The following is a 17,692-nucleotide window of genomic DNA, read 5'->3' on the forward strand; positions in this document are numbered from 1 at the left end:
GGGCAAAGGAATATATCGATCGAGTGGGATTAGCTGTTAATGCTAGTCTTAGTCAAAAGTGGCATCCGACATTTGGGTGCCTTGGCCATGACAGTGCTGACTGATGACCACCATGGATTAGTGACGAAACTTGTACGTTCGCTAGCTGGATGTTTCATCCTACGGATGAAAATCTACACTTGTATTTTCGGGTGTAGCAATCTGCATACACTTTTAACTTCAGATTTTTGGGTAAAGATTCAGAATGAAAGCAAATCAGTAGGCTGCCCACCTGAATGGGAGAAAAGCAGGTATGCATAGTGTAGAATACTGAACACCACAGAAGTAGTAGCAGTCAATTGTGCTGATGGCTAAAAAAAAAGATTGGAATGCCCTGTCAGACAACCTGAGAGCCACCATGGTCAGCTAGTGTTGAACAGGAACGATCCTCCACAGCCTGATGATCCTGCCGTTAATCACGCTCTGGCCCACAGGTGTCATGTCATCAACCAGGGTTAAGTGCTTGCCTCCTTATTGGTAAAGGATGCAGCGGTACGACTACTATAGAACAGATCCTGTTCAAGTAAGGTCGTGTTGGTGTGCGCAGGGCCTCTCCTTTTAAACCGGTGTTGCTTCAGCTAAACAACCAAGGTGGTACTAAACTCCGCTTGTGCCCTGTAATCTCGCGTATGTTATGTTGTGGGCCGGCCTAGTTTGTTATCCCGAGTGGCTTAAAGCCCGTTGGTATTTGGGCTTCCAGGCTGCATAAGCGTCAGCACATGTAACATGTTCAATCTCGACAAAAGAAAAAATCTAACGTGTTCAATCTGATGTTGACCAAAGGAAAATTCAGTCTCATCGGCAGCATGCCCATCGTGCTTAATTTTTGTTTCTGTCTCTTCCATCTGTTGATATGCACTTAGGTTGTGTACCATCGACACGGTACATGGTGGTGATCTACTAAGGACCAATTATGAACCTCTGCTGAAAAAATGGTCAATATGCAATTCATTTATATCTTCCGATGGAGAAAGTTGCGAGGACACTTACCAATGACGACCTGATGGTTGCTTGCTTAGACTTGTTTTACTTGTTAATGATCCAATGATCTTTTTTTTCAAAAATGTTGTCATCTGTACAAACTACTGTGAACTTCAGTTGTTACGACAAAACATCAACCATAGATCTACTTGTGGTCAAATAATGTCCAACATCCATTGGAAGTTTATTTATCCATGTATGAATGGTTTAGAATGGACTAGTGAAGCGGCACGGCCTAATCATGTGCGAAAGGGAGCCCCCCTTCATGTTTGTGGCTATTCTCTCTCTAAAGTTTTTTTTGAGGTCTTCTCTCTCTAAAGTTGTTATGTTCTTTCCTGTGGAATGGAGAGCCCAGCTGAAAAAAGGGCTAATATATGCACGCTTCCAAGCCTGAGGGTTGGGATCATGGTCTTCTATACTCTATCAAAAGTATAGACGAACTAGTTGCTTCATTAAAGGGATGGGATGCTCAGAATAGTACATGAATGATTATTGCTCTTCATGGCAGGAATGAAATGCATGAAAGCATCCACCACATGGTATCAAAAGTTAAGGTAGATACAATGCCATTATTAGGGAGATTAATCTCAAAGCTACTCTCCTTCATTGTAATTCTTCCTTTGAAGGTCGCGATGTGACCTCTGAAGCACATAGTTTAGCCAGGTACTCTCTCTCTCCCGTGGTGCATGACGCTACGTCTGGTTTGGCCAACCCAACCACCTACATTGTATGCCACATCATGTGGACTTTGATGAATTAAACTTGGCTTTACCCCTAAAAAACATGTGTCTGGTTCTGATCACTCTGTAAGCTCACAATTGAAGCATATGTTTTTTTCTTGTTGAGTTGTCCATACCTCATGAAGTAAAAGTATGCCTTTTAAAGTGTTCATCATGCATTTAGAAAATTTTAATGTAGTGGAAAGGAATGTTCATTAAATTTTTAGAAAATGTTTCTACCATTCAAAAAATGTCTAGACATTCATAAATGTATACACATTTCAGAAATATTCATGTGTTTAAAAGATGCACATGTGACAGTTTTAAAAAATGTTATAGATGTACAAAATTAAACGTGTATTTTAAAAATCATGTATGAAAAATGATAAATATGTATAAAAATAATGTTTCAGATATATATAAAAAATTACATTGTTTATGCAAAATGGTAGACATCAAAAAACGTATTTGAAGAAATGTTAATCGTGTATTTTAAAAATGTTAAATGTATATAAAAATAATTTTTAGATGTATAAAAAAATATACTATGTGTATGAACCAGACTACGCATCAAAATATGTATTTAAAAGAAATGTTAATCATGTATTTGAAAAAATATTAACTGCACATAAAAACAATGTTTCAGATATATACACATAAAATGTACAATGTGTATGAAAAAGAATAGACATCAAAACATGTTTGAAAAAACTTTTAATCATGTATTTGAGAAATGCTAAACATGTATAAAAATAATGTTTCCGATGTATACAAAAAATGTACAATGTGATGAAAAAGAATGGCATCAAAATAGTATTTGAAAAAATGTTAATTGTATATTTGAAAATGTTAAATGTGTATATAAATAATGTTTCAGATATATGCAAAAAATGTATAGCATGTTTGAAAAAGAATATATATCAAACAATGTATTTTAAAAACTGTTAATCATGTATTTGAAAAATGTTAACCTGTATAAAAATAATGTTTTTGATGTATACAACAAATGTACAAATACAATGTGTATGCCAAAGAATAGACAACAAAATATGTATTTGAAAAATGTTAAACATGTCTATAAATAATGTTTCGGATGCAAATATGCATGGAAAAAAGTAGACGTCAAAACATGTATTTGAAAAAAACATGTATAAAGCTTATGGTCTATGCGAAAAATGTACATTGCAAGTGAAGAATCGACATGTGTTGAAATAAAAGAAAAAAGAAAACAATGAAACTGAAGAAAGAAACAAAGAAAATAGGAGAAATGAACAAAGAAAAAAAACGAAGTAATACCACTGCAGAAGAAAGGAAACGGTGAAAACCAAGGGGAAAAAAGCAAAACAGTGGGAATGAAAACCAAAGAGAAATTATCGAATGCTGGAGAAAACCCCGATTGAAGTATTAAATACTAGCAAAAAAAAGTGAAAACGATGTTGGAGCCGTGCGCTGGCCCATTACTGTAGCAGGGATACACTTCAGGCGAGTGGAGCATACATCTCACTATAAGCGAATATATTTTGAATTTTTATTTGACTTTTTCATTTGAGAGAATATATTTTGAATTTTTGAAATGTGAAAGAACCTTCATAACATCATTTTTGTGTGTGTTTACTTGCGTGCAATATCCTTTTGTAGAAATTTGGTAAAGAGAAGCATCATGGTTAGGTTAAAGGTGTTTGGTAGTATACTAAATACATAACGTTTATCAAATATTGTGGTCCATTAGAAATTGTGGGGACACACAACTGAAACATCAGAAATTGACGGAATACATGCGCCGGGAAAAGATGCCATGGGAGAGAGAGATAGAAAATAGGTCAATACCAAAAAATGTTTTAATTGTCTCTTCGGCTTCTTTTTTCATGGTGGTTGTCTCGTTGGTCCTGCATTATTTAATGGAAATGTGTTTAATTGTGTGATGTGAGCTATTTAAAATTTTAAATGAACGACTAGATGTTTTACCTTTTTCTAAGGTTTCTAGCATGCCTATATTTTTATGGTTAGGCATACCTTTATAAGAATGGAAATTTTCACATACGTTCTCTATAATGGTTTAACAAAATGAAATTATATGGAATCTACTGATCTCTAATACTACATCTATGGTATCCAATACACATGGCTAAAACTAGATACTGAGTAACGAACCGCGAAAAATTAGATTAAGCTTTTTGACATAATGTCAATGATTAATATACTCCCCATATCAATGATGAGACGATAAATATATTTTTACCCTTATTAGTGAGATGAACCGAGAAGTACATGTGGAAACATTTCCATCTTTCAGTGGAGATATTTGGGTAAGGCGTTTACCAAAGTATGAGGTGATGGTTGGTTGCTTAGATCTATTTTACTTGTTAGTGACCATTAGGGTGGGCATGACAAATGCACACATTGTTCTCAAAATGGTGTCATCTAGGTACTAAATTACGAAATTGAATTTTCATGGTCAAAACATCTGTTAGAGAACTACTTCATTGAGGGATTGGATGCTCAGAGAAGTATATTTTTTGCGAATACAGAGAAGTACATAATGCGGATGTGCTCATTATGACTAATGAACCGCATGAAAGAATCCATCGCATGGTTGTTGCACAATGTTTCTATTTAAGCATGAGAAATAGATGGAATATGACCATAGTTCACAAAGTCATCTTGCACACATAAGCCAAGCAAAGGTAGAGCTTGGTCGCTGGTAGATTTATATCATCATGCCACATATGCAGTGTAGATCAGTTTTGTGCTTAGACAAACATCATAGGACTTGGAGGCATCAGAATTCGTGATTATAGATCTGTGGGTTTCCGCCTAAGATTACATCAACCTGATCGTGAACTGGAGATGGAGTCTTCTGGAGGACTCATCCTTTAACTGGTCTGCTCGATCATACTAGTATCCATGATCTCACATGTCATTTCCAGACCAAGTATTCATTTTGCTAAGACATGTTGGCAGTTAGTGAATCAATGCGCTCATGTTGTATCTTGGCTAGATTAGTGGATTATAGTGCCTAGTCGCCCAAAGTTTGAGAATATCAGTGACGATGGTTACTGCAAGACTCTGAAATACACATTTATCATATGCTCTACCTCATAGAAGGAGGAGAAATTTCGCATTGTCACATTAACTGAAAAATGCGTTCTAGAAAACCAAGCCAAGCATGCAAACAAAATCAAAGATAGCCAGAAGGTGAACTAAACGTGGATGCACGGGACCTAGAGACAAAAACCGAGGACACTGTTGATTGTTAGCAATAAATATTTCACTTTAACCAAGGCGAGCATAAATATCAAATTAAACTTTTTTTACAGGGAGAAAAACTTGTATTACTCAATCACAATATCCTCACAATCATCAGAAACTATCTCCAACACCTCTACCGGACCAACCCCGGTCCAGGTCATAGTCCTGCCTTGAGTTCTAGCAAAATTCGCTAAACTATAGCTAGCTTTATTTTGAGACCTAGAAACATGAGTAATACAAGTCTGTCTAAGGCCCATCAAATGCTTAATCTCATTCACAAGAAAAACATCAAATTAAACTTTTTAATAAGTCAATTCTTTATTCTATTTTATTGCGGGTGAAGTCAGATTGACTTAATAGGAATTTAGGTTCAAAAGAAATGTTGCTGAGGGTTTGCGGACGGAAATTAAACCCAGCCCCCTAAAAAAGAAAAGAGATAAAAATTAATAAACCCAGCTGCAAGCAGACGCGGCCGCCGTCGGGCGGGCCGTCAATGTACGTACGCAGACGAAGGGCCACACTTCGCAGGGCACAAAGGCTCGGGGTTCGGCACTGGTCACTGGAGTAGTCAGCAAGCGAAATACCCGGGCAGCATTCAACTCCGCTGTTCAGGCTGCCCATGCATCCGCCGCGGCCACGGATCCTGTGGCCTCCTCCAGCGCTCGTGTCGGGTGGTGCGCGAGTGCGACGGACGCGCGGAGCCAGTCGTACATGCAACCGGCCGGGGCCCGGCCGGGGCGATGGTCCCTGCCGCCGTGGTGCCGTGTGGAGAGAGCCTCGCCTTGGGCACGCACGGACGGACGCGCCGCGCGGCGCAAGGGCTCTGTTGGTACGCCGCGCGCATGCATGCACGGGCGCGCGCGAGAGGAGACGCAGGCTTTTGTTTTGTCCTTGCTCTCGGACGTGACGTGCTGATGTGATCAATCATCCGTCGACAGGCTCCCTCCCTTGTCGCGTCCTGAATCACGGTGTGGTACACTAGAATACACTACACTAATTGCGTACGAGTACTTAATCGTAAGCCTAGCTAGTGTACTGCTAGAAAATCCCGGTAGGCGTGCAAAATACTCCTGTAGTATATCCAGCACAAACCACGATGGATTGCGTAAGCGGAACCAGTAGCCCCAGGTGATTACTCTAATGAGAACAGTACTACTGTACTGCGGTGGTTAGCAGGCTGGGGCCGTACCTCGCGATTTAATTTGCTCGTTAAATGGGGTCCTGACTGCAGAGTGTATCAGGTTTGATCATGGCTGTTGTGGTGACGGGCTGACGGCCTGCACCCTCACTGGCCGGTCTTAATTTGAAGCTTCACTGCATGCTGCGGTACGTACGTATACACTTTTCTCTCGACCTTTTTCTCACATGAAAAGCTCTTTCCGCAGCTGATCAAATGAGGATCAAGGTACGCCGTAATCGTGCGTACGTGACTAGACGTTTGAGAGCAGGCAGGTCCACTGTCTTGCTATATATTCCTATACGCGTCGCGCCCAGTCTGTCTCTCCGGCCGGGAGGGTCAGTCGCGACACGTCACGTAGTATAGAAAAATTTGCACACGAAGCAGCAGATCAATTAATAAGTACGCACGTACGCACACACGTGGCCCGTTTCCCGTTCCCGTGTTCGCGTCATAAAATTAACCTAGCACACATCACACAGCAGCAGCAGTGACCCAGTGATACCCATGTTTGGTGCAGCAGCACGTACGCAACTCTGCAAAGCAATAGACGAGCACGCGCGTACGTACCGTGGCGCGCATGCATGCACGCGCTGCGTTGCGTTTGCCGTCAGCGAGGCCTGCCCAGTGCCCACCGCCACCCCACACCCTGCGGCAGTTTCCTCGCGCAGATCATGGAAGCATCGACCACGTCTCCCTCCGGCCCTAGCCAGCTCTGCTCCGGCCATGATGCCTCGGTGAAAACTTGGCAAGGCTGTTCCCTCCCGTCACAAGGGGGCGTTCGTATTGGTAGGGCTTAGAGGACTGTAGAAGCGGACGAGAGAACGAGAATCTGCCCCATGCATGCAGAGCAGATGGGCCATGCACATGTCCCGACCCAACACGTACTACTACGCTAGCTCCATCGCCCATGCATCCGTTCAACACCGCTCTCGAATGGCTGGCTGGAGCTGCGTGGTGTGCAACCGTGCATACAGCCAGAATCGTGTGAGGACTGTCAGAGGCTTGAGTGAGCGAGTGAGGCGTTGGTTCGTTGTTAGCTAGCTAGCTAGCTGGTCCCGGCAAATCCGCGGGATTTGAGCTAGAGTATCAACTAGAGCCGCGCTGAGAGCGAGATGGAGCAATGTTTAATCCTAGCTTCAGTACTGCCCGAGATTGCACACGTACGCAAAGGGCTGGCCGGATAGCTAGCTAGGTGGGTTAGCACGTGAATAAGAAACAAGATCCACTGGTAGCATATGGAAACCATTTGGAATTTATGAGCACATGATAAGTATGGGAGTGGCGCCAAGAGCTCCGTGCGTTACGATTGATGCCGTATTGACCAATCCGTCCCGGTTTGGAGCCAACCATGCATGTCGACGAAACCTGACATATTCTCTCCCGCGCACAGCCAGCCCCGGCTAGCTGAGACCATGAAAATCATCCGTACCCATATGTGACGGTGCATACGCAAGGCCAAAACGGATGAGAATGTGCAGCGATTCCCTTGTAGGTATTATATTTGCAGTGCATTATGCTCTCTGCTTAAGTACTTAAGCACGCTTTCTTCAGGTTTTTGTGTGTGTGTGTGCAGTACAAGTGGAGCGCGCTCGTGACCACTAGCAGGCTAATCCACCCGCTCCATGATTCCTCTCTTCTAAGCGGCCTTGTCCTTTCCCCCGCCCATCCACCCTTATATCGCTCCGGCCGTGCCACTCCCTCCACTTAACACCATCACTCCACTCCTGCACAGTCCTCTGCACCAGCGCGCGCGCGGCCGGCATTGGCGCCGTAAGATGGCGAGCGGCTCCGGGGAGCACTTCCTGAGGCAGCTGAGCTCCAGCAACGGGCTGCAGGCCGCGCAGGACGGGTACGGCGGCGGCGGAGGGAGGAGGAGGGGCTCGAGGCGGTGGTCCAAGAAGCGGGCCGGGAGAGGGTACGGCGGCGGCGGGAAGGGGGAGGCGGCGGCGTCGGCGGCGGCCGCGGGGAGGAAGCGGGTGATGGTGGTGGTGGACGACAGCTCCGGGGCCAAGCACGCCATGATGTGGGCGCTCACCCACGTCGCCAACCGGGGGGACTTCCTCACCCTGCTCCACATCCTGCCACACTACGGCGCCGGAGCCGAGGAGGCGCCCTCCCTCGCCAACTCCCTCGGCACGCTCTGCAAGGCCTGCAGGCCTGAGGTATCATACGTGTGCCATTTCTCTGTTAAGTTACGAGCATTCTTCTTTTCTAGGACGAAAATACTTGCATTTTCCCCAAAAAAAGGAGTTTATCCCGGCCTCTGCATCACACAGCCAACGGAAGTAGTACATGCATGCCATGTAACTATCTGAGTGCAGCACTATTTCGAGCTAGCTAACTGTGCTTCTTCATTTTTGCTTCAAATCGCCATTTTAAGGAGCTTGTCTCTAGTCTCTACAGTCTAGCTTGGTTCGGGTTCCCCCTTTGGAAGCGTGCGCTTGGAAGCATGCCCAAGAGATTCTAGAAGTAGTTCACAAAAGTTTGTGTTTTACCACCAATAGAACATGTACTTCGGAGTTCATTTATTTATTGAAAAGGAGTTCCACTGTACTCCATGTTTACTTGTAGTAGTTCATAGAAATCAAACCTAGAGAAAATGTCTTGATATTCTATATAGTCATGCAAGCATGTTTCATTATCTAAAAGTGCAAGCATGCTTACTAGCAGCTCATACATACTTAGGCCCAGATAAGAAAATGTTCAAGCATAGTGTTGCCGCCGAGAGTCAATAGCGTAAAGTTTCGGTTTCCTGGTTAATCCCGCCATCCTGAAGTCCACATGATGAGGGAGAGACACCTTCAGTACTTGGTTAAAAATGGCGAGCCTATCCATCTGGTTGGTCCCTGTATTTTATACAGATCAGATCAGATCAGAAACATACACAAAAAAAGGGAATCATCGCCCACTTTTCATGGCCGTGGGATGGATCTCGGCAGGCCCCAAAGGTCTCTCAGCCCGCATAAAGAACGGATTAGCAAGCAAACAAACAAGCCAGTGGGGGCTCGCCCCAACCCCAAGCAAAATCCCACCTAAACCGGCCGTAAACATGGGCATTACTACGTACGGAACCCAAGCCTGCCGGCCGTGATCTGCTTTGCTTTGGTTGCTTGAATCAAAAGTCAGAGCCTCAATGTGGCGCAGTACACGAGTAGTACTCTACTCCCCTGTCGCCGTACGTTGCATGAACTGTTCGTGTGTCCTCTTGCTTGCATTTGTCTGTCGAAAAGGAAAGAAAAAAAGGAGGGCTCATGGTGTTGCGTGTGAACGTTGGTAGGTGGAGGTGGAGGCGCTGGTGATCCAAGGCCCCAAGCTGGGCACCATCCTCAGCCAGGTGAAGAAGCTGGAGGCCTCCGTGCTGGTGCTCAGCCAAACCAAGCCCTCTACCTTCTGCTGGCTAAGCTGGTAAGCATACATTCTTGCAGACATGCATTACTGTATACAGCATACTGTATATCTACTGCCTACCTTTTCTTTTTAAGAATACTGTGTCTATCTACCTTATCACTATTGAGTGCTTGTGTTAAAAATGTGAGGCCAAGGTCAACTGTGAGTAGATAGAAACCTACCGGCCGGGAGAATCTATCAACTATCATGGTGTCAGCCTGTACAGTGCAGTGTGTGGTGCGGTTTTTAAAAGGGGGTAGTTCAGAGTCATTCATACCTGGATCCCGAATCCCAACAAAAAACTTCATCCGCACTGCTACATCTGTATTGTATTTACATCTGTACTCGTATCAGTTCCCTTGAGCCTATCCCTTCAGGAAAAGAACACAGTAAACCACCACCGGCAGATCTTGTGCAAGCAAAGCCTTTTATGATAATTGATTGATGAGAGGGTCCGGTCCAGTCAGGACTCACAAACGACGGCTCCTGGGCAGGCAGGCTCGATCGGGCTCACACCCGTTCAATGGCAGGGTCCATGCGTGTCTTTCCGGAAAACACCACCGGGCTAGTGCAGATCCATGTGATGTCCATAAATCCCAGATGCTTTTCCTTGTCCCCTTTAGCTGCATCTCCCAACTAAGTAAAGCAAACGGCCTATAATTGTTGCCATCTTCGTTCATTCATGTCGACAAGAGATAATAACAGCGATGTAGTGCTAGTAAAGTATCATGTGGAAACCGAGTCAGGTGGTTAACTTTTCATCTTGTCATCATTCGTCACTAGCTACTTCTACTAGACCTTGTCTGAATCCCCTAAAAAAAAAGAAACCACTAGACCTTGTCTGAATGAAGAAATGGAAACGTGTGTGCAGCTTGACGCGGAGCAGCGGGGAGGAGCTGGTGGAGCAGTGCATCAACCAGGCCGAGTGCCTGACGCTGGCGGTGAGGAAGCAGAGCAAGGGCGTGGGCGGCTACCTCGTCAGCACCCGGTGGCAGAAGAACTTCTGGCTCCTCGCCTGACCGTGACCTCCATCCGCCATGCCCACGACGATGTTTTTATAGAGCTTGCTGCTGAGTTTGTCTGTCTAGTTCGTTCCTGCGTGATCCTCTCATATTTTACTCCCCGTAAATCTGTCCCATTCTGTGCTTTTTAACCCGTCGAGTATAAAAAAATAAAAAAAAGATGTCCGTGCAGGCGTGCGGCAAGCGGCCATGTCGTTCGTGTGTCGCTGCGGTGGATCGTGCTGCTGCCCCATCGTGCTGTAAAATGTAAAGTCTGAAAGAGTCCAAGGATTTGACCCTCCTACAGCCTTGCCGTCTTTTCAGTGTGTGTAATTTGTACCCTTTTTTTTAATATTTTTCTGCAAGACTGTAATCTGTAGCTTGTTGTACCATCATCGTGTTGTGTTGCACAAAAGACTGATGATGTTGTTGAGTGCTCCTTGCTTGCTCAAGTATATTCGAGGTTTTCTTTACTGCATGGTTTGCACCCATGTCCCAATGACTTGCAACCCACGAAGTCACTGCAGTGTCAGGTGAAAATAGGAAATCTAAGAGGAACGAGTTTGGCATCGCGGTGACATCCAAACAACTGACCCCGGCCGGGGCCTGCTATAACTCGCTCCAATTTTATTTAGGAGCAGGAGCCAGGAGGTGCATCATTGTCTCGGCTAGGGCTAGGCATGGCCATGGTCCACATGAGGCTGTTGTCTGCAGGGAGTCCTTCACTGAAATCCCAACACACCGGTGCCCTGATGATGGTCGTCGGCTGGGGAGCAACCGGGCAAGAACCCCGATTGCCACGTGAAGGCGCGGATCGCAATGAAAAACCTAACCGAAATCTAGGTAGCTGCAACGCGTAAAATACAGGTAAAATAACCTCGGTAAACATACGGCTGAGGTAAGATTCACGTAACTTTACAAGATCCTGCGCAATGGGCAGGACAAGGAAACGAACACGGCGACAGCTAGCTAGGCAGGGACCATAATAACTTGGCCTGGTTCCTACATACAGACGCCGTAGACTGGTAAGACTGGGGCACCATTATGATACTCGAAATGATACTACGCTGGCTGGGAGAGCCAGTCAGTCAGCCGGATGCTACCCAGCCTCAGCAGTCATCAGTTCGTCACCATCACACTGGCAGTAGTAATAACTCAGCCCAGTCAAAAAAAACCATCGCATGTCCATGCCCTGCTCACGATACTCCTCTACCACCCTACCAACTGTTGCAGAACAGTTCGCGCCCATGCAAGCTAGAGGCCAGATACAGTGATGGCAGGAACAGATGGACCAAAATCACAGTGAAAAGCTAATAATTCCACGTTGAAACTGGAAAAGCGCGCAGCTGAAGGCTCCGACACAAGTGTAACTCGCCAAAAAGTCCAACGCAGATTAAGCCTGGGGTGTTTTTCGCGGTGTGTTTCAAGTGGACATTAGGGTTTTCCTGCTCATTCCGGTGCGCTAGTGTGTGCGGTCGATGGCACTTGACAAAAAGTAGTAGGGCCTAGTCCTTGCCTGCCGATCGCTATACCGAAGAAAACTACCTGCGCCTGCGTCTCTTGCCGGTTTCGTCCATGAAGGACTCCCAACCGTCGTGCTCCAGCTTGCTGAAATCTTCTAACTCCGCAATGGAGAGCAGGTACTGCGTGAGCTTTCGCAGCTCCTGATCGCGGCCTCGGTTCTTACTGGCGTTCTTGAACGGTCTGATCACGAGGCCGTTCTGTGGGTTCATGACGAAATTCCTCCTGAGGTCATCAAACATGATTGTGTTCTTTTCACTGTAGTGCTGCATATGGAGGAACCGGGAGCGATGGTGGTTAGATAATTGAACTTGAGTCTTGAAAATATCACATTCATTAGTGATGCACTCGAGCACAGAACACCAACCTCGGGGAACTTGGTCCAGATGACACCAAGAGGTTTGCAGTCGAAGACCTTCTTGTCAGGAGCATGCACAGTTATCATCGCCATGTGATCCAGAAGGGCGGTGATCTTGTAGTTGGGATTGCTAAGAACTCCAAGTTGCTCCATCTTCAGCTGCACCCATTTCATACTGCATTCAAAGGGTCGACAGTGATCATTTATACCAATTTCACATTGCGATCATGACTGATCAATAGATAGTTTAGGGTAGCAAAAGGCTTACTTTGTTGCTGACCATATCATGATATCATACTCTGCGTATGCAGCAGCGAGAAATTCGTGGAGAACTGCAAAGGAATTATGGCATGAAACTTCAAGTCTGCTGACTGAACACAGCTTTGTGGATCAAAAGTGTACTTACATGGACGCATGAGTTCCAAAGGATTCTCAGCTGGAGACCTATGGTCAAACAGAGTATAGTCAATGTCTAACACAAGCAATCTTTTTCCATCGCGGCATGGATTCAAGAGCTTGATCTACATGCATAGGCACAAAAAGATGTGTTAATCAGACCTGGAGAATCAATTTATAATTTTATACTCCCTCCGTCCGGAATTACTTGTCATCAAAATGGATGAAAATGGATGTATCTAGAACTAAAATACATCTAGATACATCCATTTCAATGACAAGTATTTCCGGACGGAGGGAGTACAAGGCAACCAAGGCAAATACAGGACACAAGCGCTTTGTCATCACACCTCAAATTCATCTTACAGTAAGTTTAACAAGGCAGTAAGGCACGGCCCAACAACTTCCTTTCGTAATCATAACCAACAGTATGGACTCCTTTTAGTGGTTGCTTCTGTTGTTGTCTCAACATTAGGTCATAATAAAGGAAATACACACCAGAGTTATGGTTAAAAGATCATTGCTCAAAGAACTTCATGAATCTAGGTTCAAGTATAGAGACACGAGAAGGTCACCATCATTGTACTGTTACACAAGAAGACTCACAAAGCTTCAAGTACATGGTAAAGCACATAGTAATGTCTAATGTCGAAGTGTTTAAATTAGTCAAAGCTGGACCATGCAGAAAGTTGGACCAATTTCACACAGATTGAAGGGAGAGCAGGCACCAAGAAGTGCATCAGAATTAACACAAATAGGTACCAGTGTGCAACTACACAAGCATGCATATGGAGGAAACATATAGCAAGAAAGAAAAATGCCAAGGAAATATACCTTATACTGGCTTGCACGACGTTTCACTTTTTGCTTGTAGAGAACATTATCCTTGATAGCAGTAACTTCATCTTTGAAAAATTCATAATCATCGAGTACCTCTGGATCATCTGGTCGGTCCACAAATATTTCATCTTCAACAGTACTGAAATTCAGTGCAAGACAATATAACAGATCTATAAATTACTGTGAGGGAACAGTGTGCACCTTCCATACGGAAGGAAACCGCATGAAACGGAGCATGTTGTTTGAGGTAGAATGCACCAAAAGAGTGATTTGAATTCAAGCCCTTGATTTTTTTTAAATATTATAATATACTTATGTTGAGTAAAGCTCAAGGGATAAATTAAAATTAAGATCGGACTCACTTTCACACACAAGGTAGTTCACAACAATACCTCTTTTCTGGCTCAAAAAATTGATCCAGTACCCACAACAAAATACCTTGCTAAAAGGCCACAAGCATGCGAGTATTAATTATCAAATAGGTGATTGCTATGGTACATGCCTATGCAATTTATGCACTTAAAATACACTTTCTTCACCATCCACTAATCATCCTACAACTGGACTGGTGAGGAGTAGAGCAAATATTAGGGGAGGAAAATGTTTTACAAAAATATCAAGTCAAGTGCCCATTCCCAAACAAATAGCATTGGCTCTTTCTAGCCGGGCATAAGAATGTTATCCTGAAGGCTACAGCAGTCAGTGGCAGTGCTAGCAGTTGAGCCTAGTGATGTCAAAAGCTCAAATAAGTACATGCATATAGTATTTGTGTACAAGCATACAGTACTCCCTTCGTTCCAAATTAAGTGTCGTGGTTTTAGTTCAACCACGAAACTTATTTTGGATCGGAGGGAGTAATTTATAGCTAGGTTTGCTTAAAAAAAATCTGTAATGCCACTTGACACCAGAGTCTTGGAGTAGCTTCACCACTGACGGCAGTAATGCACACTCCACGCCCATGGCTCTTTCTTTCTATTCAGGCATAAGATTGTTATCATACAGGCTACAGCAGTAATCCACACTCCACGCCCAAAATGTATCATCTCACTGTAAATAAAAATAGCCTGAACTCATGATCTATCTATGTGGACAGAATCAATTACCTCACTTCTGTAAGTATTCCACTAGAATCTGTACAAACTTTTAATTGTTGATTTATGTAGCTTAATACGATTCACCAAACAACAACCCATTATCAAAATTATTGGCAAATATGGGTAAAAATATGATGGGTAGCTAACACCATAAAACAGAATATGAAGTATCTAACAAAACTGAACTATGTTATTTGAAGTTACTACTTAAATGGGTCCAGAAAAAAATGCTTAGACACAAGGGCAAATTATGGCCCCAGAAAAACACCATCCGAACAGACTAGATTTGAATATGAAGTACCGCCACCTCATGGCATGAATATGAAGTACCGCCACCTCAGAAGGTGCAGCCCCATCACCTTCTGAGGTGGCGGTCGACCGGCGAACTGACTTCCTCATCTTCGGACCCTGATCTGGCGGCTACGGGATTGCTCGGACTTAGGCCCAGTGAAATCCATGCTCGGCTTACCGATGCTGGCAGCGGCGACATTCACGCGTGTCGTTTCCCTTCTTGGAGGCGCTGCTTTGGGGAAAACCCTAGGTCCAATTCTTTGGATCGGATGGTGGCGGCGGCACGACGTCGTTCCCCTTCTTGAAGGCGCTATCTTGCTCGCTCGTGGCATCCCCGGTGTTGGATTTGGAGATGTTCAACGTCTCGCTTATTAGGCATGTCTCTCCAATTTTAGGCTTGGTGGGTTTAGTTGTGTCCTTTTCCCTGTTTGGGCTGAGCACCCCTTTCCTCTCTGCTCCGGGTTCCATGCTCATGCCTCCTTGCGTTCATGCCATGTGTTGTATCCTCTAGTGTACTCATTCTCCTTTCTTCTATCAATGAAAAGATACGCAAGCTTTGCTTATTCGTGAAAAAAACAGACCAGATTTGCTCTCACTTCATTTTAAATTTCAGTTACCATCTCCATGCTAAGTAGACTGAAGGCCACATTATCGGTCTTCATAAGTAAAAGACAACAACCACCAAATGGTATCATCATAAGTCAAAAACAAATAAAAAATGGTAACCATTGAAGAACAACTAACTGTTCTGATCCAGAAGTGAAAAAATGGCTGAACAAAGTTCATGATGCAACCACCAGTGAGTTATTCAACAGGCCAACAATTTACTTACTTCAGATATTTCACTGGTGGTGGTGCCCTTAATATACTCCACTCTAAATGGGACACCGTCGCAGCACACACAAGTATAATTAAAACTACGACCCATAAAATGTTTGAGCAGGTAATCTTATCCTTCTCAGCTGAAAATCGTGTGCTCTAATATCTATCAGTGCCAGTTGATGCCGCGGTTCTGCTGTCACCACCCACATTATTCCCCAATCCATTCGTCTAAACTCTAAACTGTCAAACAGAGAAGTACTTCCTGTTTTCCTTATACGGCCACACCGAAATACCGAATGCCCAAATCCACCATCAAATACGCCAATTCCACAGTTCCAGAACATATCAAACAAAGCAACAAGTTCAAATCACCAACACACAACGCAAACAGAAGAGATCAAACAAGCTAGGGTTTAGCGATTGGTTCACGGAGCATTCCAAATCCAGCCTCTCACATCGCAAAACCGTGGCATCTGCGCTCGATCCCCACCAAGCTCGCATCTCCCGCCGATTTCACCAACCGAAACCTAGCGTTTCGGCGGGGCGATACAAAATAATCATCCAATTCCATGTGGATGCACTGATTTTCGCAGGCACGCATCCGACCCAAGCAACTACGGAGTTAAGAGTCACGAGGAGGGCGGGGAGAATCGCGCTTACCCGATCATGGTCAGCTTGCCGTTGGGCTTGAAGGGGAGGGAGGAAAGGAGGACGGACTCGTCGTTGAGTATGAGCTTGGGGTAGAGAAGCTTCTGGCGTTTGGGGAGCACGTCGGTGAACTCGCAGATGCGCCGCTTCAGCTCCAACAGCGTGTCGTCCCCCATCGCCCGCACCGTGTACTCCTTCCCGCTCCACTTCACGACCAGCGTAATCTCCTCCGGCGGCGCCTCCTCCGCCATGAGGGAGATCGCCTCCGGATCCAGCGCCGGCGCAGGGGGCGGGGCCGGGGCCGGGGCCGCCGCCGAGGAAGAGGACGCCTCCGACATGGGCTTGGTGGTGTGTGCGGTGCTTGGGTCTGAACCTTGAACAGTCGGAAGTTTTGGGGAGAAGGAGATGGGGAAGGAGTTGCAGGTGTGCGTGGCCTGGGTGGATAGGCGTAACCGGCACTTCGAAGGCGGACTAGGAAATGGTTTGAGTCGAGGCCTTCGGTAATCGGTACACCGTACATTTTACATTTACTACTCCCTTCGTTCGGAAATGTTTGTCATTAAATGAATAAAATGAGGTGTATCTAAATGTATATTAATTCTAAATATATTCATTTTTATCTATTTTGATCAAGTATTTTCGGACGAAGGAAGTATTTTTCTGCGAAATTTGAACACAATGAAAAACACAATGAAATTTGAAATGTGTTACAGCGATGAGAACGATGTGTCCCCCGCGTTGCCAGTGACACAGTCGAAACCCTAGCTTGCCGCCACGTTCACTCTATATTTTCTCTATTCTCCTCATGTTCGTTGGTGGGTGCCATCTTCTCGAACCGCAATGTGGTAGGTGTTGGGGAACGTAATAATTTCAAAAAAAATCTACGCACACGCAAGATCATGGTGATGCATAGCAACGAGAGGGGGAGTGTATCTTCATACCCTTGAAGATCGCTAAGCGAAAGCATTTATCAACGCGGTTGATGTAGTCGTACGTCTTCACGATCCGACCGATCCAAGTACCGAACGCACGGCACCTCTGAGTTCTGCACGCATTCAGCTCGATGACGTCCTCGCCTTCTCGATCCAGCAAGACGGGCGAAGTAGTAGATGAGTTCCGGCAGCACAACGGCGTGGTGACGGTGTTGGTGAAGAACAACCTCCGCA

The 17,692-nt window shown here is 44.9% G+C and overlaps 2 protein-coding genes and 1 pseudogene across 2 annotated transcripts; 1 reads left to right on the forward strand and 2 right to left on the reverse strand.

The window, feature by feature from the left end:
• Positions 1–370: 370 nt before the first annotated feature.
• LOC119283058 lies at positions 371–572 on the reverse strand (annotated as a pseudogene).
• A 7,302-nt stretch (positions 573–7,874) lies between these two features.
• LOC119277778 lies at positions 7,875–11,029 on the forward strand. Its single transcript, XM_037559101.1, has 3 exons — positions 7,875–8,330; positions 9,446–9,573; positions 10,427–11,029. The coding sequence occupies exons 1-3, from the start codon at positions 7,944–7,946 to the stop codon at positions 10,572–10,574; spliced, it is 663 nt and encodes a 220-aa protein (XP_037414998.1). The 5' UTR covers positions 7,875–7,943; the 3' UTR covers positions 10,575–11,029.
• A 786-nt stretch (positions 11,030–11,815) lies between these two features.
• On the reverse strand, positions 11,816–16,964 carry LOC119277779 (ubiquitin-like domain-containing CTD phosphatase). The gene is made up of 6 exons (XM_037559102.1): positions 16,539–16,964; positions 13,666–13,810; positions 12,842–12,956; positions 12,704–12,767; positions 12,445–12,610; positions 11,816–12,343 (listed from the first exon to the last, which is right to left on the reverse strand). Exons 1-6 carry the CDS (start codon positions 16,862–16,864, stop codon positions 12,098–12,100), a joined length of 1,062 nt encoding a protein of 353 aa, XP_037414999.1. The 5' UTR covers positions 16,865–16,964; the 3' UTR covers positions 11,816–12,097.
• Positions 16,965–17,692: the final 728 nt, after the last annotated feature.

Source organism: Triticum dicoccoides, chromosome 3B, assembly GCF_002162155.2.
Source record: "Triticum dicoccoides isolate Atlit2015 ecotype Zavitan chromosome 3B, WEW_v2.0, whole genome shotgun sequence".
Lineage (NCBI taxonomy): Eukaryota > Viridiplantae > Streptophyta > Magnoliopsida > Poales > Poaceae > Triticum > Triticum dicoccoides.

Excerpts from the sequence above, each read along its gene's own strand:
- LOC119277778 (XM_037559101.1), top strand. The coding sequence starts at position 7,944 with ATGGCGAGCGGCTCCGGGGAGCACTTCCTGAGGCAGCTGAGCTCCAGC. Across the intron at positions 8,331-9,445 it reads GCAAGGCCTGCAGGCCTGAG|GTGGAGGTGGAGGCGCTGGT; the intron begins GTATCATACGTG and ends GAACGTTGGTAG. Across the intron at positions 9,574-10,426 it reads ACCTTCTGCTGGCTAAGCTG|CTTGACGCGGAGCAGCGGGG; the intron begins GTAAGCATACAT and ends ACGTGTGTGCAG.
- LOC119277779 (XM_037559102.1), bottom strand. The coding sequence starts at position 16,864 with ATGTCGGAGGCGTCCTCTTCCTCGGCGGCGGCCCCGGCCCCGGCCCCG. Across the intron at positions 12,957-13,665 it reads GTCGTGCAAGCCAGTATAAG|ATCAAGCTCTTGAATCCATG; the intron begins GTATATTTCCTT and ends CTATGCATGTAG. Across the intron at positions 12,611-12,703 it reads ATGATATGGTCAGCAACAAA|TATGAAATGGGTGCAGCTGA; the intron begins GTAAGCCTTTTG and ends CTTTGAATGCAG.